Below are 25,076 nucleotides of genomic sequence, written 5' to 3' on the forward strand. Positions count from 1 at the left end.
TAATGTCGAACGTTTTCTCCAAGCTCCAAATAGACGATCTTTCTGATAAGATGGCTCTACAAATGAATATCTCAGAATATGGAAACTTGACAATAGCCTATTAAAAGCCATCGGTGAGCAAAGATCTTCAAGAGATTCAAGCAGGGTTTGTAGCAAGACTATGTTGCTCTTATGATTACGGGATATGTTTCATTAGAAGGAACCTCTCTGCTCAGTCTCGCTTCTTCAGAGAATGTGAGATCACCAAAGCCCCCTATGGTCCTAATCACTTCATTATCAAGCCCAGGAGCTCAGTTGTTATGAACGAGATTAACCAGGGTAGGCCCTGGATCGTTAGGGGTCTTCTGGTGGTCATGCAAGAGGTGGATTTCCCTCTGAGTAAAGAGGCTCCAGAGCTGATGTGTGAACCCATGTGGTGTAGCTTTGCTGGTCTTCCTTCTGCTATTCAAAATCGTCAAGACTTAGACATCATATTTTCGTGTATGGGTTATATCATGCAAGTGCAGCCGAGGAATTTTAGTATGGTGACTAACTCTTTGATCCGAATCCAGTTCATGTATGACGTAAGGACTCCCTTGTTAGCTACCTTGGATTCCATTTTCACAGATGGAGGTAAGCCAGTCAATTTCAGTTACTTACGTTTTCCTAAAGCTATTTGTCATAGATGTCGGATTATTGAGCATTCCCCTATCATATGTATGAAATCGAATGTCAGAGCATCTAGTTCTAAGATGGACATCTCCCCAACCATTAACCCAAGTGCACAAAATTGGGCTTTATCGGTGGTCCCTTCCAATGAACAAGGCATTGATATTATGTCTTCTAAGGTTCAGAGCAATAAGATTAGTAAAAGGAAGGAAGCAGATCATCTAATGGAAGTTAAGGTTGAGGAGGGGGAGATTCATAGGTCAATGGCTAAGAAAGTTAGAGAAAGGGGCTCGGGTGAGTTTGGGGAGGGCAGCAGCAGAGGCATCAGAAGATACAAGTCTATTGTGGAATATGATTTAGCTCAGGCAAATCTTCCTAATTGGTATTTCTCTCCACCAGAGTCTATTGATAGTCAAGAAGAGAAGAGACGTCATATCTTTGCAGATTCACTGTTAGTTTCTCCTGGAGATGCTTCAGATGCTAGAAATGAGGAGCTCGATGAACAGCCTAGTTTGGTCGATTAGAGTCTGGTCTCTCTTACTTGTCTTTCCTTAGTATTTTAGCTATTTGGTCTTGCTTCTTGGATGTTCATATGTCTAGCTCTTTTTGTTTAATCTACCTGGTCTAGTCGCTTAGTGTATATGGTTAGTGTTGTGGATAGTAGCAGTGAGTCGTGGTGTTGCCTTCCTGATTAGTCTCAGGAGTGGACACTCAGTGGTTCCTTCTGTTAGTAGTCAGATATTGTCTTTGGACTGTTACTGGACTGTTTACAGTTAGTTTATGTTATGGACTGTTTAATGTTAATATTATGTTAATGTACTGTTTCTATTAAGTGTTTTTCGATTTTCTTCTTAGTTCTTCCTGTTTTTATTTGTTAGTTTTTACTCCTGGCTGTTAGTTTTTTCTGCTGGCCGTCTATGGTAGGTCGGCATTAGTGTAATGGTCTTCTAGTGGTCTGCTTGGTCTGGTTTCTTTTCTTCTTAGGTCGATCTTTCGGTGGGTAGCCTTTAGAGACATGGGTATTCAGGCACCTCCAGAACGCAGCCCAACTATCTTAAGTTGGAATGTTCGAGGTATCTCTTCTTTTATGACGAAGAAACATCTTCTGAACATCATAGTCCGGACTAAACCGGACATTATCTTCCTTTCGGAAACCAAGAACAAATCCTTCAACATTATGAAAAATATCCGCCTTGGCAAAGAATACGCTAGTCATTTCATAGAACCGGTGAACAAAGCAGGTGGTCTAGTCATGTACTGGAACCACAATATCAAAGCAAAAATTCTGTTCTCGGATAGCAATATGATTCATATGGAATTTCGAGAAACTCATAGTTCCAACCCCTCGTTTATTACGGGCTTTTACGGCAGTCCCTATAGTAACCACAAAATGAAACCTTGGAAAAAGCTTCTCGATCTAAATTCGGGCCCTGATGCGCCGTGGATTGTGATCGGGGATCTTAACATTATCCTTGATCCTCAGGACAAGAGTGGGGGCAGCTCTAACTCTAACTCCATCACTCCCAAAGTTAATAATATCATTAATAAACTTGAGCTTTTGGACATGGGTTTCTCTGGAAATCCCTTTACCTGGAGCAACAGACAATTCGGTAATAATCTGATTCAAGAACGCTTAGATAGAGCGTTGGCCAATCAGTATTGGCTTCAGAAGTTTAAGAGCTCGGGTATTACTCATTTGGAAGGTGTGGGGTCGGATCATCTTCCGATTCTACTGTCTAACCGTAATAATAATCAAAAAAATCCTAAACCCTTTAAGTTCATTCGTACTTGGATGTCTCATCCGGAGTGCCATGATTTCATCGCGAGCAAGTGGGAGATGAATAATATTTCACATAATAACATTCAAGGCGATCTTAAGAAATTAAGTATGCATCTCACCAAATGGAATAAAAATGTCTTCGGTAACATTGATGCTAGCATCAATGAGATAGTGGCACAAATTCAGAAATGCAACTGCAAAAGGGAACAGATTAGCCTCAGTAGGAGGCTAGAAGAGCTTTACAATCTACAAGAAAGCTTGTGGAAGGAAAAATCTCGAAATAATTTTATTAATCTGGGTGACAAAAACACTAAATACTTCCATTCTCAAGCCATTCAGAGAAATTGTAATAATAGTATCCTCGCCATTAAAGATGATTCGGGTAACTGGCAGGAAAACTTTAATGATATATAGAACATTTTCTCTTCTCATCTTCTGAAAATTAGCACTACTAGCAACACTAATATTAATGCCCAAATTCTGGACCTTTTCCAGCCTTCCATCTCTGAGAGTCAAAACTAAGAGCTTACTAGAATGCCTGACAAAACAGAGGTGGATGAGGCAATCAGGTGGTTAAAGAAAGAGACAGCTCCAGGTCCTGACGGCTTCCCCCCTTTTTTCTTTCAGGCTAACTGGGACACTATTAGCCAGGATATCTACAACATGGTTACCAACTTCTTTCACACTGCAATCTTTCGCCCGAATGCTAATCACAAGAACATTTGCCTTATTCTTAAAACTACTTCTCCCCAGACGCAGGCAAACTATCGTCTGATTAGCCTTCTGAATACCACTTACAAAATTATTACTAAAATCCTTGCAGATAGATTCAAACACACGCTTAAGAATATCATTTCTCCTTTTCAATCTGCTTATGTCCCAGGTAGACAAATTTCGGACAATATTATCACGGCTCAAGAAATAATCCACTCATACAAAAGGATGAAAGGTAATAAAGGTTTCTTCGGCCTTAAATTGGATATGTCGAAAGCATTCGACAGAGTTGAATGGAACTTCTTAGAAGAGATTATGAGAAAGTTAGGATATGCAGAGCACTGGATAAGCATGATCAGCACTTGCATCTCGACTTCCTCTATGGCAGTACTCATTAATGGTAGGCCAGGTCAGAAGTTCCTCCCTTCCAGGGGCATTAGACAAGGTGATCCTCTCTCCCCTTTTCTCTTCACTGTGGCAATGGAAGGTCTCAGCAGGCTCATATCTGGCAAAGTGGGAACGAATTCCTTTTTAGGTTACCCGATCAGTAATTCAGTGATGGAGATCTCCCACCTTTTATTTGCAGATGACTGTATCATTTTTGGTAAGAACTCCTTGGATAAAATTTACAATCTTAAAAATCTTCTCCGAACCTTCTGTGATGCTTCAGGTCAAATTATTAACTACAGTAAATCAAATATCTTCTTCTCAAAGAACTCTCACCCAAAATTCAAAAGGATGATTACGAAATCTCTGAAAGTCAAATATGCTTCTACGTCAGAGAAATACTTGGGAGCACAATTATTCATCGGAGCAAACAAAACGAAAATTTTCAACGAGCAGATTAATAAAAAACTTAATAAATGGAATCATTCTTTTCTTTCTCAGGCAGGTCGAACGGTGGTCATATCTTCCATCGCGGCGGTCGTACCTCGATACCAGATGCAATGCTTCGCACTCCCGAAAAGTGTTAGCAAACGCATTATGACTGTTCAAAAGTCATTTTGGTGGGGTAAGTCTAAAGGAATCTGTACTAAGGCCTGGACATCCATATGTAGGCCTAAAAAAGAAGGCGGTCTGGGTATTCACTTGCCGAATCTGGATAATAACGCTTTCCTCAGTAAGCTTGCATGGAGATTATGCACGGAGCCGAAAGCAGCGTGGGTGCAAGTGTTAAAAGCCAAATATTTCCCTCATACTGATACTCCAGGCCGTAGTAAAAATCACCATTCTTGGATTTGGAAGAATATAAATAAAGTTTACAACCAAGTTCAAGATCTGACCTGTTGGGAAATTCACTCAGGTACAGAGGTCAATATCTGGAATGACAAATGGATTCCAGAGCTTCAACCTCCTCTTCATAATGATAATAACTCGAACCTTGTCAAGGTCTCTCAACTAATTTCGAATGATGAATGGAATGAAAATATTCTGGCAGAAACGTTTGATATGGCTACGAGCAATCTTATTAAAACTATCCCCATAGGTAGTAGCGGGAATGATCATATTAGATGGAATCTTTCGACGTCAGGGAAATTCACGGTTAAGTCCATGTATAACCCACCTGAGAAATAACATCAGCACTACCCCTTCTACCCCCTATAACTGGAATTTCATTTGGTCGATCCCCACCATACTACGTATACAACTGTTTATCTGGAAAATTTGCAATAAAGCTTTACCAGTTAAAAATCGTATTGGCAAATACATAGGTAATGACTTTCTATGCACAAAATGTCCTACTCAGGAAACTATGGAACATGCTCTGTTACATTGTCCCATGGCGAAGAACATTTGGTTCTACTTTAATGTTATCACAGAGAACATTAGTTCGATAATTGATTGGATTTTCTCTTGGCAGAACTCACCTCAGAGAACCACAACCGTTAATGGATCCTACTTTGCGACGATTCTTTGGTTTATATGGAAAATGAGATGTGATAATTGCTTCCAACAGACTATTTCGGAAACCAACTCCGTCATAACTAACATTAAGAGCTTTCCTGAAAAGTTAGTAGAAAAGAAAAGAAAGAACTCTTCAACGTCAGTAAGATGGAAACCTCCTGCACAACCTTACATCAAAATCAATGTCGATGCCTCTTTCATCTCTGTTACAGAGCATATTGGGATTGGCCTCATAGCTCATAACGATGAATCCAGATTTCTTGGTGCCTTTGCATCCTCGGAGAAAGCTAGAAACAGTGAAGAAGGTGAAGCTGTGGCTATTTTACATGGTCTTCTCTGGGCTAATCATAACAATCACAAGAATATTATTATCGAAAGTGATAATATTAACCTCATCAATCACCTCAATAATCAGAAACATACCATCCACTGGTACTCTAATATTCATATCAAGAAGATCAAGGAAGCTGCAAGAAGATTGGATAGGGTCCACTTCAACTACACTAATAGGCAGTTGAATGATAATGCAGACAAGCTGGCTAAATGGGCAAGAAAGAAGAATTCGTCTAAGTTGTGGAAAGTTGTTCCATCTTTTTTAGTTCATAAGTTCTGTAATAGTGTACTACTCCTAGTTTACTTTTTTTTGATGAAATACTCTGAGTTTACTTAATGCATTTTATTAACAAAAAAAAAAAAAAAAGTGCTAAAGCCGCCCACTTCCCTCAGGAACTCCAACTCATATATGCTTTCATGGAAGCACCTTAGCAGTGATAATGAAAACTTGAAATAACCGTCACTAGGTAAGCAGTTGTAGGCGGATCCACTATAACTAACAATTTTCCTCTGTCTTTTTTAACTTTCCAACGAACAATTTTCTCTTTCCATTTGAATTTAGGAGAAGAATCAAATTTGTATAGAGAAATTCTTGTTCTTCTTTTCAATCAAGATAATTAGGGCATTCTCAAATCCCTAATCTCTCTTCTTCTTCCTTCTTCCTTCTTCAGGTTCTAATTGTTCACTCTCAAACCTCTGATTTTCTCTCTCTCTCTCTCTCTCACTACAATCTATTGGTTTTCTATCTCTCTCTCTTGCTCTTTCTTCCTGGAAATGAAAGGACAATCATCAGGGACTTCTAAAAGCTCAAATCCTACTGAATTAGTAGATAATGTTTTCAAGGATTTCAAAGGCAGACGTAAAGGACTTATCAAAGCTTTAAGTACTGGTTAGTTCCACCAATTCTTTAACTTTATTCTCCCTCTGGTATTTCTTTCTCTCTTTCTTTCTTTCTTGATTAATTAGCTCTGTATATGCTCTGTTGCAGATTTTCATAATCTTCTTGCTAAATGTGATGCTGGTTAGTTATTCTACTGGTGAATTCTTTTAAATTTAGGGTTTTCTTGTTCTTGATTAGAAGACATTTAGGGTTTAACTTTCAGTCTATCTTTTGTTTTTGCAAGTTAATTTATAGCTTTATAGCTTTAAAGCATTATTTAAATTGAGTTTTATTGGGGTTTTACTCTCGAAGAAGAAACCGATTCTTGATTCAATTTAGGGTTTTATTAGTGTAAGTGTGTAACTTCATTGTCTTATAAATTTGGCCACAGAATCAGAATTTGTAAGTCTTTTTGGTCTTCCTAATGGAACTTGGGAAGTTCGAGAGCCAGATGAAAATGTACCTCCTGATATTCCCGATCCATTATTCGGTATAAACAATGCACCTGATATGGAGGTTGATGAATGGAAAACAATGATTGCAATTCACAGTGATTCATGGTTGATGTCTGTTGCATCTTCTGAAGGGGCCAACCTTGGGTTTCGGAAAAAACATCGGTAAGATTCGTTCCTTTAAGCTTATATTAACTAATTCTTCCTTTAGGATAGTATTTGGGGTTATGATTGATTGGCTTTGTTAGTACATATTGCCTGTGTTCGGGGCACTAGGATGACTTGTTAGAGCTTACTTCGGTGAACATCTAGGGATACAGTTTTGACTTGTCGATAACATGTTATTGATTTTTGAAATGTCCATGGTGTTCAATCTAACCTTCGTCTCTAGAGAAATTGCCGAGAAATGTTTGAGTTCTTCTCATGGTAGCCCGCCTATGTTTCATGCGATTTTATTCCTTTCATTTAGAGATTTAACCGAAAATCGAGTAAAGATTGCAATTTTATCTGGTTTCTTCATTACAGGGAAGAACTGTTCGAAAAGATAAATGCTCTTCCTACCTTACATGCATTAGTCACTAATGAAATAGAAAATTCCAACGAAAAGAAACGAAAGAGGGTAAATTTTTCGTTTTTTCATTTCATTGTTGAATTACTTTTCTCTGTAACTTTTTGGTTTCAAAATTTCTTCTTTTCACTTACAATGGTGCAGATGACTGAAGAGGATGAAACGAGTGACGAACCGCAAACATCCACTTCCAGAACGAACATAAAGAAACGAAAAACGGTAACATTTTCGTTTCTTCATTTCGGTTGAATAGAAATACTTTCTTATGCAGTTATTTCGCTTCAAATTTGTTATGAAAATCATAGGTTAATAATCTCGCAGGTTATCGTGAATAGAATGAGGTTGGCATCTATACCGGAAGAGCCAGAGCGGGGTAGCACTTGCGGAGCCTGTGGTGTTAGATATGGCAGAGATGGCTTACGCTGGATAACCTGTGATGACTGTGAGAGAATGTTTCATGTCAATTGCACAACAATAGTACCCGTAAAAGCTGAGAGCATTAAGATTTATAAGTGCCCGTTTTGCAAACAAGATGATGCCGACAATCCATGAAAGAACAAGCTCTCTGAGAGTATATAGTAACAGCTGTGACATATACATATAGATAGATATAGGAGTTCATTTTTTTTGTGGTTCGATTTTTGTGCATAACTTGATATGAGGATCTTTTTACTGTCTATTTTTTGTTCCGGTTCTTGTCCAAGTGTTTTTTTTTCTTAAATCGGACAGATAGCCAACTGAATCGAATGATTGTTGTACATTTATTTTTCATGTAAAGAAATATATCAGAGTTGAATAATATGATCACATATGAATTTCATGATTGCTCTTCTCAGATGACTTTCTTGGTTCGAAGATTCTATCTCAATACTCCTATCATGTTGTCCTTTTGTTTTTCATGTAAGAGCAAGACTTTTCGAAGCCTCCAACGAGAACGACCCACCACCACCATCTTTGTCGAAGTAGTTTAGCCATTTAGGTATACTTCAAGAAATCTTACATGATTTCAGAAAGAATAAGGGTTTCATTATTTTATAATTGAAGTTATATCTCACTTATACAGAATTGATGAAACCAGATTGTTGGTTATAAATGTTGTTGAAAAACTATGAAATAGAGAGTCCAAATGCAACTCTCAGCTAAATATATGACGAAGACAGTTTAGCATGCGTAAATGTTAATTATTTCTTTATACAGCGACCGAAGTTTTCCACGAAAAAACTGAAGATGTCTAGCTGATCTACATCATAGAGACGTGTTTCTAAACATTTTTCATGTCATCCCTCACCTATTGTTTAGAACCAACAATCATACAATTGTCTGAGCATAGGTGAAATTCACTCCACCGCACTGTTCGAGAAGTAAAACAACCATCCGTTCAAAACAATTTTGTCAAACACGATCGACTAATCATCTTGAAGAAAATGAATGGAACATGAGCCGAAAAATCAGTGTCCTTTAGCAAAAAACAAATCAAATCACAATCTAAAACCTAGTAAATTACCACTAATCATCCTCAGTAGAGAATTATTGCTCCACCAAGTATGCATAGGAAGAAACAACCTGATGAAAAGAAAAATTATGTATCAACAAATGACAATGCTTTCAAAGCTTGGTGAAGGGGTGAAAACAGTATGACAAGGTAATTAGTGAATTTTGTTGGGACAAAAGTTTTTATAGAAGTACAATGTGTTATGTGTGTGTACAATTCATTTATACTTTCGAAAAAGACTGTAAATATTTGTACCTTCTAAAGTATCACGATATCTAGAGTGGAAAGACAACCCCTAATTAGCTCCAACGTTTTACGGACTATTGACAGGGTCGTGACTGATAATTCGGGGACAAGTTCCAAATTTTATACGGGGCCGACCCTTGTATAATAACAAACAAATTCAAATAATTTAACCATACAATGATAATAAATTATTTATTAATTAAATAACAATGTCTTTTTGAAAGTATTTGAAATGACAATTTTCACTTGAAATGTTTTCTCTTATTAATGGAAAGCAATTTTGATTTTAAAAATTTTAACTTTGAGAAGCTTCTTTCTGCTGATGCAACTGTAACTGGTATAGTAAATAATATTCTATAAGTAATGCTACTAGTCGGAAAACAATTCATTTTCTTAAAAGAAAAAAATTAATACTTCATTACCTATTGTAATTTCTTCTTGAAAAATTGTTTGTAAGAGATTCAATACAAATAAGTCATTTGCTTCAACATCAAAATGTTCCCCTTTCTTTAAACTATTTGAACGATAATGACAACAAACTTTTAAGTCATCTACATTATACCTGCATAACTTTTCTGGTCTAAAAAAAAATTAAATTTTTTTCTCACATTCTTGATATTGCTCAAATCTCTTCTTCAATGAACCAATAGCTTCATCTACTAATAAGTGAAATAATGAACTCTAAACTTTTTGTCACCTGATTGCGGAACCAATTGTGATGATCCATAACCAGTCTCATCAAAATGTCTTATTAAACGAATTTCACGGCTCTGAGACAAAAACGAAGTCAATTTGCATTTAAATAAACATTTTCTTAGCATCAACCATGACATCTTGAAACCAGTTTCTCTATACATCTTCAAATAAACAATCAAACCTTTCGTTAATTCTATAGCAACATCAATGTAAGTCCTTTGTCTGCAAACGCTTTCTAACCTTGTTAACTGCCACTAATAACCTGTACCAAATAGTAACGCTTAGTAAAAATTCGAAATTGTCAAGTTCAAATCTTGCTATTGATTTTGCTTCGCTTCTTGTTTTTGGTTAATTGTCACTCTCTGCTAGTTGAAGTAAAGATTCTCTGATTTGTAGAGGTTGCGTTATGATCACCTAAATACTATCAATACGACTCTCCCACCGTGTAGACGACAACGATTTTAAAGTAACTCCTTTCGTATTATCTTTTAAAATTTGCAAACATTATGTGAAATTCTCGAACAAAAAATAAATTCGTTGCAGTAATCTAAATAATCGTTAGCTTTACCATCACAACTAGCTATACCACACATAGTTAAGCTTAAACTATGACACCGACACGTAGTGTCGAATGCTTGTGGATTTATATCGGAAAGTCTTTTTTTGTTTAAGGTTATTTCTCAAATGGCTCCCAACTTTGTGACCAACTTCCTGCCTAGCCCCCCTAGATTAGCAAAAATACCCATATGGCCCCCTTTTTTAGTTTCCGTTATAACACCGTTAACCAGTCAACATTTCTCTCTCCTCCATCTCATAACCTCTCTCTGTCACCTCATCTTCTAGCCAACTCATCATCTTCTCCGGCGAAGGTCGCCGGCCGACCAATTTTCCGGGCGGCGACCATTAAACCCTAAAAAAAAGTTTGAGGTGTTGTACTATGGGAAATTTTGAAGGCGCCTCCATGAGCTTAAAGGCGCCCCTACTCTGATAAACTCCCCTCGTATTTTGCCTTCAGTGAGGCGCCTTAGAAGCAGTGATAATGAGAATTTGAAATAACCATCACTAGCTAAGCAGTTATAACTAACTCCATTTGGAAGCTGTTCACTTTTCCTCTGTGTTTTCTCTCTCTCTCTCTCTTTGAATTTAGGAGAGAAGACCAAATTTGTACAGAAAAACTCTTGTTCTTTTCAATCAAGAAAATTAGGGCAACCTCAAATCCCTAATCTTTCTTCTTCTTCTTCCTGCTTCAGGTTCTAATTATTCACTCTTCCTAAAAACCTCTGGTTCTCTCTCTCTCTCCCTGGAAATGGAAGGAGAATCATCGGGGACTTCTGAAATACCAAATTCTACTGGAATAGTAGATATTGTTTTCAAAGATTATGAAGGCAGACGTAAAGGACTTCTAAAAGCCCTAACTACTGGTTTGTTCCTCCAATTCTTTAACTTTATTCTCTCACTCTATCTCTCTGTTATTTCATTTTTCTACTGGAATACTAAATACTGTTCTTTCACTCTGTTGCAGATTTTGCGGATCTTTACGCGGAATGTTATTGTACTGGTGAAATTTTTTACAATTTTAGGGGTTTTTATTCTTGATTAGAACACATTTATAGACTTAAAAGCATTCATAATCATTCAAATTGAAGATTCTTAATTGGATTTTTATTGGGGTTTTACTCTCAAAGAAGAAACCGGTTCTTGATTAAACTTTTAGGGTTTTATGAGTTAATTTGTGAATAATCAATCACCTATTGGTGAAGAGTGTGTAACTCTATTGTTTGTTTTATAAATTTGGCCACAGAAATGGAATTTCTTTGTCTTTTTGGTCTTCCTAATGGAACTTGGGAAATTCGGGAGCCAGATAAAAAAGTACCTCCTGAGATTCCTAATCCATTATTGGGTATAAACGATGCAATTAGTATGGAGTTTGATGCTTGGAATTCAATGGTTGCAATTCACAGTGATTCGTGGTTGACGTCGGTTGCATCTTGTAAAGGGGCCAAACTTGGGTTTAAGAAAAAACATAGGTAAAGATTCGTTGCTGACTTGCTTCGATAATGGCATTTTCTTCATTATCTAGTTTTGTTTATAACACTTGATTTCTTCATTTTGGTGTTATTCTCTATTGGGTTTCAATGTTGCTGGCTATCTACTTGTTACCCGAGTTTCTTTCGTCTCACGCCCGAAGAGAAGTATTTGGGGTTAGAATCAGTCTTGTCAGTACATATTGCTTGTGTTCTAAGCAGTAGAATAGAGTTTTGAATTGTCAATTACATTTTATATATTTCTGAAATGTTCATGAGTCATTGCCGAGAAATGTTTGAGTTCTGCTCATGGTAGCCTCCCGCCTATGTTTCATGGCATTTTCTTTCATTTAGAGATTTTAACCGAAAATCGAGTGAAGATTGCAATTTTATCTGGTTTCTTCGTTACAGGCAAGAACTGTTCGAAAAGATGAATGCTCTTCCAACCTTACTTGAATTAATCACTAATGAAATAGAAGTATCCGACACAAAGAAACGAAAGAGGGTAAATTTTTAGTTTTTTTCATTTCTTTGTTACTTGAATTACTTTCTGCTGAATACAAGTACTTTCTTTTGTTTCAAAATTTCTCAGAGTGAAGAGAATGAAACGAGTGACAAACCAGAAACATCCACTTCCAGAAAGAACATAAAGAAACGAAAGACGGTAGCATTTTTGTTTCTCCTTTTCGGTTGAATAGAAGTACTTTCTTATGTAATTACTTCGCTTCAAAATTGTTATAAAAATCGCAGATTATCGTGAATAGAAGGAGGTTGGTATCTATACCAGAAGAGCCAGAGCGGAGTAGCACTTGTGGAGCCTGTGGTGTTAGCTATGGCAAAGATGGCTACCGCTGGATAACCTGTGATGACTGTGAGAGACTGTTTCATGTCAATTGCATAAAAATACTACCCGTAAAAGCTGAGAGCATTAAGATTTATAGGTGCCCATTTTGCTAACAAGATGATGCCAACAATCCATGAAAGAACAAGTTCTGTGAGTGTATATAGTAAGTTACAGTTGTGACATATACATCTAGATATAGAAGTTCATATTTTTTTGTGGTTCCGTTTTGTGCATAACTTGAGATGAGGATCTTTTTACTGTCTATTTCTTCTTCCGGTTCTTGTCCAAGTTCTTTTTTCTTAAATTCGAACGCGAGCCAACTGAATCGAATGATTTGTTGTACATTTATTCATGTACAGAAATATATCAGAGTTGAATAATATGATCACATATGAATTTCATGATTTCTGTTCGCAGATGACTTTGTTAGTTTGAAGATTCTATCTCAATAATCTTATCATGTTATCATTTTGTTTTTCAAGTAAGAGCAAGACTTTTCGAAGCCTCAAACGAACCAAAAGCTGGTCGGCCTTACAAATGCCCGGGCCAAAGCATGGCTGCATGGCCGACCCTTAGACTGGCCGGGCCGACCAAAACTAAAGAAGAAAGAATTCTTCTCAGATTGGGCCTCTGGGTGTTTTCGTCTTGTGGTTTCCTTAGGAATAATTTTGAATAGGATTATGACTCTAGGAAGTCTCTATAAAAATATCTCAGTGTAACAAAAATATGAGTGGAATCTTCTCAAGCGAACTCTCAACTATATCTATCTAGTCTAAAAAGAAGCAGTTTTTTATTTTCACTGCCGAAGAAGGTTCTAACTGATTTGAGGCATATCTCTATCCTAACTAGTTCATCTTTAGTTTTTCTATGAGATTCGAGCAACCTAATGTTAGACTTATCCGCTTAGAACAATAGAGGATACCATATTCCAACATCTACATGTAATATGCATTAAGAGTTCATTTTGAGGACCTAAAGTTTTTTTTACATATTTCTTAAAAATGTAATGTCTTAGCCGACATTATAGCTAAAAATGCACGATCTTATAAATTTTTATGCTTTGTTTCAATGTGTGCATCTGTGTCATTATACGAAGGAAGAATGGCATTTGGTAATGGAGATTAAAGTGATAATGACACAACTATTGAAGTACTTTGAGTTTTAACTATCGACCACTTGGTTGTCCAAGTAGTTGGTAGTGTTGACATAAACTCCAAAACCCTGGAGGTCCCAAATTCAATTTCTAGAGGAGGTGGATTCCATGGTTTATTGAACTTGGGTTATTAAAAGTAGAAATAATAGTTATAAGTTTGTCGGGCTTGATACCCCTTTAATTATTGGTTTAACTTAGGCAGTTATCGTGCTTATCACATCTTGATGATGTATCAATGCCTTATAATAACTAACGTAGTTCGACTACAATTTCTCAAAAAACTAATAGATTCTCTTTTGGTACCCATATATCTAAAAAAGAAACTTTCGATACATATTTTATAACTTGGTTCTTTTTCACAATAACGCGACCTAAATTTATCCCTCAAACGTTCCTCAATATGTCCCCTCAAAACAACCGTCAGGAAATCTATCCCTCGTACTATTCGTGGCGCAGGTAATCGCAATAGTTATGTTTGTCTCACATACGTATTAAGGACGCGTTATTGTCTGTCTTCAAAAAACAGTTTGTTATCCCACTTAACATGATTTTTACTACCCAAGCTAAAATTTAGACCAGCTTCACATCTCAACTTAAGTTTGGGGTGTTGTACTTTGGGAAGTTTCAAAGGCACCCCTATAAGCATTAATGGCGCCCCCTTCCCTTATAAACTCGCCCTCCTAATTGCCTTGAGTGAGGCGCCTTAGGCAGTGACTCTTAGAATTTAAAATAACCGTCACTAGCTAAGCACTTATAACTAACTCCACTGGGAAGCTGTTCACTTTTGCTCTGTTTTTTCTCTCTCTCTTTGAAATTTAGGAGAAGAATCAAATTGTATAGAGAAAATTAGGGCACTCTCAAATCCCTAATCTCTCTTCTTCTTCTTCTTCCTTCTTCAGGTTCTAATTATTCATTCTTCCTAAAACCTCTGGTTCTCTCTCTCTCTCTCTCTCTCTCTTCCTGGATATGGAAGGAGAATCATCAGGGACTTCTGAAATCCCAAATTCTACTGGAATAGTAGATAATGTTTTCAAGGATTATGAAGGCAGACGTAAAGGACTTCTAAAAGCCCTAACTACTGGTTCGTTCTTCCCATTCTTTAACTTTATTCTCTCTCTCTCTCTCTCTCTGTTCTTTCATTTTTCAACTGGTTAGTAGATACTTTTCTTTCACTCTGTTGCAGATTTTGAGGATCTTTACGGGCAATGTGATCCTGGTTAGTTATTCTACTGGTTAAACTTTTTACAATTTAGGGTTTTCTATTCTTGATTAGAACACATATATAGCCTTAAAAGCATTCATAATCATTCAAATTGAAGATTCTTATTGGGGTTTACTCTCAAAGAAGAAACCCCAATAAGAATCTTTAGGGTTCTTGATTAAACTTTTAGGGTTTTATAAGTTAGTAGTTAATTTGTGAATAATTATCTATTAGTGAAGAGTGTAACTCTATTGTTTGTTTTATAAATTTGGCCACAGAAATGGAACTTGTATGTCTTTTTGGTCTTCCTAATGGAACTTGGGAAGTTCGAGAGCCAGATGAAAATATACCTCCTGATATTCCTGATCCATTATGCGGTATAAACGGTGCACCTGATATGGAGGTAGATGAATGGAAAACAATGGTTGCAATTCACAGTGATTCATGGTTGATGTCTGTTGCAACTTGTAAAGGGGCTAAACTTGGGTTTAAGAAAAAACATAGGTAAGATTGGTTGCTTCGATAATGACTATCTATTTGTTACCCGAAATGTTTGAGATTCTGCTCATAGTAGCCCCCTGCCTATGTTTCATGGCATTTTCTTTCATTTAGAGATATTTAACCGAAAATCGAGTAAAGATTGCAAATTTATCTGGTTTCTTCATTACAGGAAAGAACTATTCGAAAAGATGAATGCTCTTCCAACCGTACTTGAATTAATCACTAATGAAATAGAAACGTCCAACAAAAAGAAACGAAAGAGGGTAATGTTTATGTTTTTCTTTTCTACTGAATACAAATACTTTCTTTTGTTTCAAAATTTCTCGGAGTGAAATAATTTCTTCTGTTCACTTAAAATGATGCAGATGACTGAAGAGAATGAAACGAGTGACGAACCAAAAACTTCCACTTCTAGAGAGAACATGAAGAAACGAAAGACGGTAACATTTTCGTTTCTACATTTCGATTGAATAGAAGTACTTTCTTATGTAATTATTTCGCTTCAAAATGTGTTACACTAACAATCATAAGTTAAAAATCTTGCAGATAATCGTAAACAAAAGGAGGTTGGCACGTATACCAGAAGATCCAGGATGGAGTAGCACTTGTGGAGCCTGTGGCGCTAGGTATGGAAGAGATGGCTTACGCTGGATAACCTGTGATGACTGTGAGAGACAGTTTCATGTCAACTGCACAAAAGTACTACCCGTAAAAGCTGAGAGCATAAAGATTTATAAATGCCCATTTTGCAAACAAGATGATGTCAAAAATCCATGAAAGAACGATCTCTGTGAGTGTATATAGTAAGTAACAGCTCTGACATAAATCATTTTTTTGTGGTTCCGTTTTACTGTCTATTTTTTGTTCCGGTTCTTCTCCAAGTGTTTTTTTTTAAACCGGACCGCTACCAACTGAATTGTATGATTTGTTGTACAAAAATATATGAGAGTTGAATAATATGATCAAATGTGAATTTCATGATTTCTCTTTTCAGATAACTTTGTTAGTTTAATGATTCTATCTCAATACTCCTATGATATTGTCCTTTTGTTTTTCATGTAAGAGCAAGACTTTTCAAAGCTTCAAACCAGCACGACCCACCACCTCCATCTCCTCCACCGCCCATCACCACTAGACCCACCGCCCAAGGGTTTAGTATTGCTCAATTGATATAGACTTTATCAAAAGTACGCCAGTCGACAAGCATCACCTCTCTTACTACCCCCATGTACGTAGGATAATGCCTCACTTGACTTTCGGTTTATATCCCAAGTTATGCCTCACTTGGCTTAAAAGTGGGGTGAGTATTCTAGCATAAGACCAAGACCAGGATGAGAATAGCAATACAAGGATGAGAATAGTTCATGAGGGAATTGAAAAAGTTTTCAGACTGTACAGTAGTTCTTTTTCCCCTTTTGGTGCATAACTTGATTGGAAGGCCATTTTTCCGGGTCCTTTTTGTTTTTGTTCTGGTCCAAGATATTTGATTGAATGGCTTGTTTGCTCTTTAAGATCGAGCGGATTGAATGATCATGTTGACTTTATGCCGTGGTCCTTTCATTTCGTTTACAATAATAGGCAAGACTAATTGAATGATATGATCTAATGGGAAAATTTCTTATATAATACTCCTATCCATTTGAGGATGATATTGTATCGTATTTTTAAACTAGGTCACTAGGGACAAGATATAATTTCATGGAACAATGATGAGCACTATCCACCACCTCAATTACCTCTACCTCCAGAGCCAATGGATCCATCATCATCTGATGAGCACTATCTCCCGCACCCCAGAAGTTCACCCAGAGGTGACGTTGTCCTTTACGCGCGTCTAAACTGTCCACTTGCCTCTTATAGAACTGATGTGTGGTGATCCCTCCATCTCCAATGCAACATCACTAGGACGTTTACTACTATGTATTATTGTAAAGGACGAATAAGTGTAAAAGAAGTGTGAGGAAGCAAGTGTGTTTCTTTTTGTTTCGTCATTATATTTCTTTCTGAAAGCATTGATAATTTGTTCACTAGAAAGAAAAACCAAGTCTTATAGGCCTTCAATGGAAAATGGGAAGTTAGTGTGTCTTTAATGACAATTTTTTTCCTATGTTAATTGTGATCTCCTAAATTTGATTTCCGCAATTTTTTACTCAATTACTTGTAAATAGATCGATGAAAAATGTAAAATCAAAAGTAAACTTCTGCAGTATTATATACGAGAGTATAAACTGAGTGTTATAAGATGCGTTACGTGAAGTGCGCATGTGAAAATAGATTTAACTTAGAACATTGATGTTGTGTGTGTTAATTATTTGTGTGTGAATCTGAATTGGCTGAATTATTTTACCAATTGGATGTTTTTTTTGTAATCTAAACTGAATCATTAGACCTGAAATAAGATTTTGACCATTATATCCCCATTAATATATTTGACCAAACAAGCCTTAATCTTTGTTTGCCTTCTCCCGACCCCAATAAAAATGCTAAAAACCCCAAGATTTTTCTTTCTCTCCTCTCAGATCCCTCTCCTTCTCCCTCTCTCTCCTATGGGAAAGCTCTCGGTTGATCTCTCTCTCTCTCTCTCACCGATCAAAACCCTTATAGATGAACTTCATATCTAATTCTAATGTTTTTATATTTTATGATTTGGGTTTATGTTCTAAGCTTTAAGTAAACAAATAGTGGATTTGGGATTCACAAGGTGGAGTAAGTGATTTGGACGAGTAATAAGAGAATAAATTAGAGTTGGGCTTAGATTAATGACTTATAACTTAATGTGTCTCCACAGTGAAAAGTAACATTTGGCTCATAAGGGTTGAGTTTAAAGGCATCGTTATAGACAAATTCACATTTGGGTCATTGGGACACGTGTGTCCCCACAACCCAAATGTGGGCTAGCCCCTTCTATGTGTTGGTTGTTTTGCCCATGATGGTTTTGGTGGTGTTATAGACAAGAATTCTAAAATATAGGAGCAATAATGTCCTTTGACATTTTAGAAATCAGATCAATGTTTAAGACTTGTTTTGAAGTCAGAAATATGTGAGAGCTCTTATTTCAACCCATTCGAACTTCGGTCCCATTCAGCCAAATCTTGGGATTTTTTAAAATTCAAAAACAGACATCTGTAATCCGAATTGGATTACAATTTAGATATTAGATTTCAAAAAATAAAAAAGCAAACACAACCTAAGTCAACCGTCATAAAAACAAATATTAATAAATTTATAAGAGTTAATTCCTATATGGCCCCCTACTTTGTGACCAGCTTCCTTTATGGCCCCTTTTTTTTCGTAAATTCAAATATGGCCCCCTATTTTCAAGTAAATGTCATTACTACCCTTCTTAATTCTAAATTTAAAAATAAATAAAAAAAAATTTATTTCCACCTCACCCTTCTCTCTCCACCTCATCTCTCCACCTCATCTCTCCTTACACCTCACCCTTCTCTCTCTCTCCAATTCACCCCTCTCTCTCTCCAACTCACCTCTCTCTCTCTCTCTCCAACTCACCTCTTTCTTCTCCGGCAAGGTCGCCGGTCGGAAAATTTTCCGGCCAGCGACCTTCAAACCTAAAAAAAAAAAATCTCTCTCCTCTCTCTCTCTAATTAAACGGCAGAGATGATCCTGAAACAACTTCTATGATGATCTTGCCTTCTATATCCACTTCAATTACTACTAGGGTTAAGAGTTCAAAACCCCAAATCTCCATTGCCAATCATCTCTTTTGAACAAAACCCTATTCTTAGTCAAGATTTCTTTCAAATCGATGCTTTAGATCTTGCTCCACGTCTTCTCGGAAAGTTTCTCCGTAGAGACGACGTTGTTCTTCAAATTACAGAGGTAATAGATTGGTGAAAATCAATGTCCAACGTGAGCAAGTCCAAACCCTAATTAACTATAGGCAGCAATATCTCTTGGATCCAAAATAGAAGAAGGAACTCGTTGTTTTCTGGGTGATTGAGCATGAGGCGAAAGTGGTAATCTAGCAGAGAAATTCCTTGAAGGAAATTCATTAGCTAAAGTTTCATCAGATCCTTCATCAAAATTAAGAGCATAACTCAATGGATCATACCTAAAATCAGCAGAATGTCTACGTCCTTTACCAATCTTACAAAATAGATTACGACATTTCTCTTTGAATTCAGGAAATTCGTGATGATGATTTTGTTGATAAACTCTTGATTTGATCCATGAAGTTGGAGATTTAATCAAACTTGGTGATTTTAGGTCATCTGATTTTGGTGATGATGATGATTGGAGGATTTCGTGATGATGATTGTTGTTATTACCGAAACAACAAGAAAGGCAAAGACTAGGTCGTCGTTTGTGTCTGTTAGGAGATGAAATAAATTGGTCGTCTCCCATTGTTGTTCGTGAACAAATCCTCCGGCGAAGGGAAACCCCCTTTGCCGGAGTTTTTAGAGAGACAGAGTGGAGAGATTTTTTTCTTTTAAAAAAAATTTAGAGAGAGAGACGAGAGAGAATTTTTTTTTTTTTTTTTGGGTTTGAAGGTCGCCGGCCGGAAAATTTTCCGGCCGGCGACCTTGCCGAAGAAGAAAGAGGTGAGTTGGAGAGAGAGAGAGGTGAGTTGGAGAGAGGGGTGAGGTGTAGGGAGAGATGAGGTGGAGAGAGAGAGGGGTGAGGTGGAAATAACTTTTTTTTAATGTTTTAAATTTAGAATTAAAAAGGGTAGTAATGACATTTACTTGAAAATAGGGGGTCATATTTGAATTTACGAAAAAAAAAGGGCCATAAAAGAAGCTGGTCACAAAGTAGGGGGCCATATAAGAATTAACTCAATTTATAATATGCGCCAAGTTGTTTTTGTGTATTAGTTCAAGGAAAAAAAAATTGTTTTTGTGTATTTTTGTAGAAAGCTTTAAGATACTTTGAAGAACAAATGGAAGTTATTTTACTCTCTTTTTAGTACAAACAACTATAATAACCGTTTATTTCTAAAGAAAACTATAATAACCGTTTTAACGACCGTTAGTTGGTTACACATTTCACAATGTAGTGGAACCCACTATAAAAACAGAGAGGGCCACTCCATTTTTCCCTCTGGCTTAGCTATTCCAATTTCAAAAAGATCAAACTTTTCACAGACAAATTCTTGTTTTCTTGAATCAATATTATTAGGGCATTCTTGAAACCCCTAATCTTTCTTCTTCTTCTGGTTTATATCTTCAGATTGTTTTCTCTTTCTTTCTCTACAATCTCTTGATTCTCTCTCTCTCACTGTCTCTACTATCTTTCTATCTTCGGATATGGAAATTGGTCCTTTTCCTGACCCAACACCAAAAGCTATTTCCAAGGATTTTAAAGTCAGACGGGGAGCACTTCTAAAAGCTCTTACTTCTGGTTTGTTCTGTTTTTCTCATTCTCTGTTTATGTTTTGATGAATTCTCTGATTGTTTGATTGTTTTGTGTTCCAGGATTTAATGATATGTATGCACAATGTGATCCTGGTAAGTTAAACTTCTGGTGAATTCTTTAAGTTCAAGAACACTTTCATATCGTTCTTCTTAGGGGGAGAAACGGTCTAAATGAATCGAGTTATTTTGGTTTATTGTTGAATGTGTGTGAAAGAATCGAGTAATTTTCTTGCAGAAGAGGATCCTCTGTATCTTTTTGCCGATTCAGATGGAAATTGGGAAGTTAGAAAGCCATTAGCAGAGGTTCCTCCTGAAATTCCCCAGCCAGCATTGGGTATAAACCTTGTAAGGGAGGAGATGGATGTTTTTGACTGGAAATTAATGGTTGCTTTTTACAGTGATTCATGGTTACTGACTCTCGCCATGTATTATGCGATGAACTATAAATTTGGTAAAGATGATCGGTAAGATACATAGTCACCTTACTTGATTATCTGCATTTTGGTGTTGTTCATGTTGGTGTGTGGGGGTCTACTTTTGACCCTTTTGATCTATCGAAAATTCATATTGTTTAGGTTAACTAAATCGTATTGTATATCGTCATGTGTGTCCTGTGGTAAGGAAGCCCATGTTCGAGTTCCGGCCTATGTTTCCAGAGATTTAATCCGAACCCCAACTTCTTGTTTGGTTTCTTTGTTACAGGAAAGAGTTGATCCTTAAGCTGAATAGTCTCCCAACCTTGACTGAAATGATCAAAAGAGAAAGGAAGGAAACCCGTAACGAAACAATAACATCCACCACACCTAATAGCTCAAAGAGACAGAAATCAAACAAGGTAAAAGTTTAGTTTCTTCGTTTCTTTCATGCTCTGCCGATGCTTTAGAACCTGATTTCGCCTTAGATTGGGGGCTAGTTTCCATGCTCAAGAGATGCTTTAAAACCTGCTCTATTTCTAGGTTGATTGTCGAAAGCAAAGTTAGTTCATAATCTTGCCTACTTTATTCTTGCAGCAAAACAGACAACCCGAATCACAGATAAGGGGGATTAGGATTTCAGCAGAAGAGCAACAAGATGATGAAAAGGATGCAGTTTGTGGAGCATGTGGTGTTAGGACTACCTTCTATGATAAATGGATATGTTGTGATGGTTGCGATATATGGTTTCATGTCGACTGTGTAGATATGACATCTACAAAAGCTAACAGCATCAAGCGATACAATTGTTCAATTTGCACAGAAAATAGAAAGATTCAAAAAGAAGAGAGAAGCTCTAGAAGTTTGTAGTTGTAAGTAACATCATCTGTCACATACGCATACAGGAGCTTTTAGTGGTTTTGTTTTTGTTCCATTTCGTGTCCAACATTTTTTGGTAATTGAAGCTGCTCGCTAAGCGGCAATTGGGGCGAGTTGATCATGTTGTGTTTGATTATTTTGTTTGATGTAAAAAACAGTTCAAAATGTCATTGTCCAATGTGAATTTCATGATCTTATTTTTTTTTTCTGGACTATCTCAATACTTCTATTCTACTTGAGGAATGATTCATTGCTTTAAGATTTAGGTTTCATAATCGCCTTTTGTTGATTATCTAATGATGTTTTGATCATTTGAAATCATCTGCATTTTGGGGTTGCCCTTGTTACTTGTTAAGGCTAGAAATGTGTGGATGTTTTGCTATGAATTTCTCTGATTTCAACACGATGACCAAGTCCTTTATGTGGCCTTACCGACCATGATAACGTATGTTAATTATGTGGTAAGGAAGCCCATATATGAGTCCGGTAGATGGTAATTAGCTTAGGTTTTTTTCAAGAGATTAAAGAAAAAATCAACTTCTACTTTGGTATGGGAAAAAGCTATTCAATATGCTAAATAGTGTTCCAACCTTGTCTGAAATTATCCGAAGGACTGAAAGAAAGCAAACTAGTAACAAAGTAACAACATCTAACATCTTGAACAGAACGAAATCAAAATGGCAAAATCTTAGTTTCTTCATTTCTTTCAAGATCTGCCTATCACTCGATCGCCTGATTTAGCCTCAGATTGGGTTTATGTTTTAGTTCAAGAAATGCTTTAGAAATTTCTCTATTTCTACGTTGATTGTTGAAAGCAAAATTTCTGTTCTTTTTTATGCAATGAAACAGACAACTCGAATAGCAGACAAGAGTGATGAGAATTTCAGAGTAATATTTACCATCTCTTAGCTTGCTTAAGATGGATGTTTAGATTCTTCTTGAGAACTCTTTCCACCATCGAGCCTGCTTATTGGCATCGGAGTCAGAAGTTAAAAATGGATTGTGCAAAATTTTCATAATTAGTAGCCTGCCGCTGCATGCCCAAAAATAGATTATAATTCTTTAGTTAAACAGAGTAACAGTAAAGCTCACACTACCTACTTTCAGTTCATATCAAACACTTTGTTGCATTTGAGAAGGTAAGTAATAAAAGACTAACTTGTGGGACTTGAAATAGTTCGAAATTAAAGTCGGTTCCACATTAAACGAGGAGTTACTTAAACCAATAGTGTTAACCTACTGAGCAAGGAAGAAACTAACCAGAATATCTTAGCAATTAGCTCCGTTGCAGAATTACAGAAGGTTCACACTCACCAAAAGCCAGGGAAACTGCAATTGTTCCTACAACAGATGTATACCCGATTCATTCGTAGATAACATTTAGCAAGTCTCACAAAGTAAATATACCGAGAAACATCTTTCATATTGGTTGAAGCATGTATTTTGTCTTTTTCAGTTGGCCCATTCTAAGCAAACATCGGATAACATTGTACCAACCTTTTTTCATTTTCGATTTAGGATATACTTTCTTTTAGCTTAATTTCTTTTAGTTTTACTCTTCAGTCACTTGGTGATTGAGAAGGGGAAAAGAGAAAAACAAAAGTGTGAACTGTACAACGTTATCCGATGTTCGAACAGAAATGGGGCAAATGAAATGAACAACAAAAAAAGGTGAAGAATATCTCTTAATTTGATCAAATCCGGCTACTTTTCCATTTGCTTTCCTGCATATCGAGAATAAATGCTTAATCATACTTTGAAAGACAAAATACATGCTTCAAAATTATACTACAAGATAAGTTTAAGAATTGAGCAAAACATTTTAATGCAAATTAATCTAGAAAATAATGCCAAAATATCGATTAGTGTTTTAACTAGGGTATCGTATATTGGTGTTTCAAAAGCATAGTGGGACACAAACGTAAGAAATAAGTCAAAAGTAAACTAAACCATCTCACTATAAAACTATCTGCACACCAATAAACATAGACAAAAGTAGTAAAATAATTCTTAAACTGCTAAGAAAGATTAAAAGTTCGACTTTGAAATTGTAATAAATGGACACCAATAGTCATCCGTGACATGTATCTAAAAAGTATACCAAGAACATGTTTTGATCCCCAACTACGGCAGTTTATTAACATTTGCTCAACTAGAATTCGACTATTTTAGTCCCCATACAATAATATCTATCCATTCTTAATGATGTGACATTCAAACAACTTTAAAGAAAATAAACAACCCACTGCCAAAACCAGACAAACAAAGAAGAACACAAAATCTGATTTAGGATAGAAAATATGTAGATCAAAACCTATACATTTGAATACCACGGGCTTACCTTTGTGAATATGTGAGCTTATCACTTCCTATCAGTTACAAAAAATATATGTTAAATGCAATGACCAATTGAAACCACACAGCGCTACCTAGAATTAGTCAGAAATTATAAGATTATAAATTTATAGATGTAATGTAGTACAAAAGGTTATGAAGATAATACATACTACAACAAGACGTTGTTCTCCACTGATATTGACGACATCATGGTTGAGCATGGCGTATGCAGGGGTTTGAACAAAGTAGATATACAAGTATAGGCTCAAAAATAAGTGCAGATCCAAGAACGAGTTGAATTAAAAAATATACCAAAAAAACCCACAGAGGACTCAAGAGAACTACAAAGTGTGAATAATGGCCTACCTAATAATACAGATACCCTATTAGTATCCATTTTCACATAATTACGGAGACCCTTAGTTTGACATAGCAGTATGCTTGCATTACGTGAAGGATGTTGAAAACAAATGTAGCATACAAGAGTTTATGAAAAGAACTTCCAATATAGCAAACGGTTGATATTACTAAAGTAAAATACACCAATTATATTGGTGAACAGTCTCTCCTCTTGACGTTATCACCCTCGTGAAGATATGATTCTGCAATTTTGTGGAAAGACGTTCAAGTTCTTT

General features: G+C 36.4%; 6 protein-coding genes across 6 annotated transcripts; all 6 read left to right on the top strand.

Annotated features, from left to right (window-relative positions):
• Positions 1–1,663: 1,663 nt before the first annotated feature.
• Positions 1,664–2,842, top strand: LOC147537309 (uncharacterized). Its single transcript, XM_086642759.1, has one exon. The coding sequence runs from the start codon at positions 1,664–1,666 to the stop codon at positions 2,840–2,842; it is 1,179 nt and encodes a 392-aa protein (XP_086498885.1).
• A 2,053-nt stretch (positions 2,843–4,895) lies between these two features.
• Positions 4,896–5,717, top strand: LOC147537310 (uncharacterized). The gene has a single exon (XM_086642760.1). The coding sequence runs from the start codon at positions 4,896–4,898 to the stop codon at positions 5,715–5,717; it is 822 nt and encodes a 273-aa protein (XP_086498886.1).
• A 55-nt stretch (positions 5,718–5,772) lies between these two features.
• Positions 5,773–8,103, top strand: LOC147537311 (PHD finger protein ALFIN-LIKE 7-like). The gene is made up of 6 exons (XM_086641863.1): positions 5,773–6,269; positions 6,369–6,401; positions 6,652–6,877; positions 7,238–7,331; positions 7,425–7,499; positions 7,602–8,103. Exons 1-6 carry the CDS (start codon positions 6,155–6,157, stop codon positions 7,830–7,832), a joined length of 774 nt encoding a protein of 257 aa, XP_086497989.1. The 5' UTR covers positions 5,773–6,154; the 3' UTR covers positions 7,833–8,103.
• Positions 8,104–10,802: 2,699 nt separating this feature from the next.
• LOC147537312 (PHD finger protein ALFIN-LIKE 7-like) lies at positions 10,803–12,815 on the top strand. Its single transcript, XM_086641442.1, has 6 exons — positions 10,803–11,135; positions 11,237–11,272; positions 11,516–11,741; positions 12,150–12,243; positions 12,331–12,402; positions 12,489–12,815. The coding sequence occupies exons 1-6, from the start codon at positions 11,021–11,023 to the stop codon at positions 12,693–12,695; spliced, it is 750 nt and encodes a 249-aa protein (XP_086497568.1). The 5' UTR covers positions 10,803–11,020; the 3' UTR covers positions 12,696–12,815.
• A 1,711-nt stretch (positions 12,816–14,526) lies between these two features.
• LOC147537313 (PHD finger protein ALFIN-LIKE 7-like) lies at positions 14,527–16,418 on the top strand. Its single transcript, XM_086641441.1, has 6 exons — positions 14,527–14,816; positions 14,919–14,951; positions 15,215–15,440; positions 15,607–15,700; positions 15,803–15,877; positions 15,984–16,418. Exons 1-6 carry the CDS (start codon positions 14,702–14,704, stop codon positions 16,212–16,214), a joined length of 774 nt encoding a protein of 257 aa, XP_086497567.1. The 5' UTR covers positions 14,527–14,701; the 3' UTR covers positions 16,215–16,418.
• Positions 16,419–20,436: 4,018 nt separating this feature from the next.
• Positions 20,437–22,376, top strand: LOC147537314 (PHD finger protein ALFIN-LIKE 8-like). Its single transcript, XM_086642079.1, has 5 exons — positions 20,437–20,798; positions 20,873–20,905; positions 21,048–21,276; positions 21,515–21,647; positions 21,823–22,376. Exons 1-5 carry the CDS (start codon positions 20,705–20,707, stop codon positions 22,093–22,095), a joined length of 762 nt encoding a protein of 253 aa, XP_086498205.1. The 5' UTR covers positions 20,437–20,704; the 3' UTR covers positions 22,096–22,376.
• The last annotated feature ends 2,700 nt before the right edge of the window (positions 22,377–25,076 follow it).

This window comes from Eschscholzia californica, unplaced genomic scaffold, assembly GCF_041429995.1.
Source record: "Eschscholzia californica isolate CP2 unplaced genomic scaffold, dmEscCali1.0.p SCAF_5, whole genome shotgun sequence".
NCBI classification, from domain to species: Eukaryota; Viridiplantae; Streptophyta; class Magnoliopsida; order Ranunculales; family Papaveraceae; genus Eschscholzia; species Eschscholzia californica.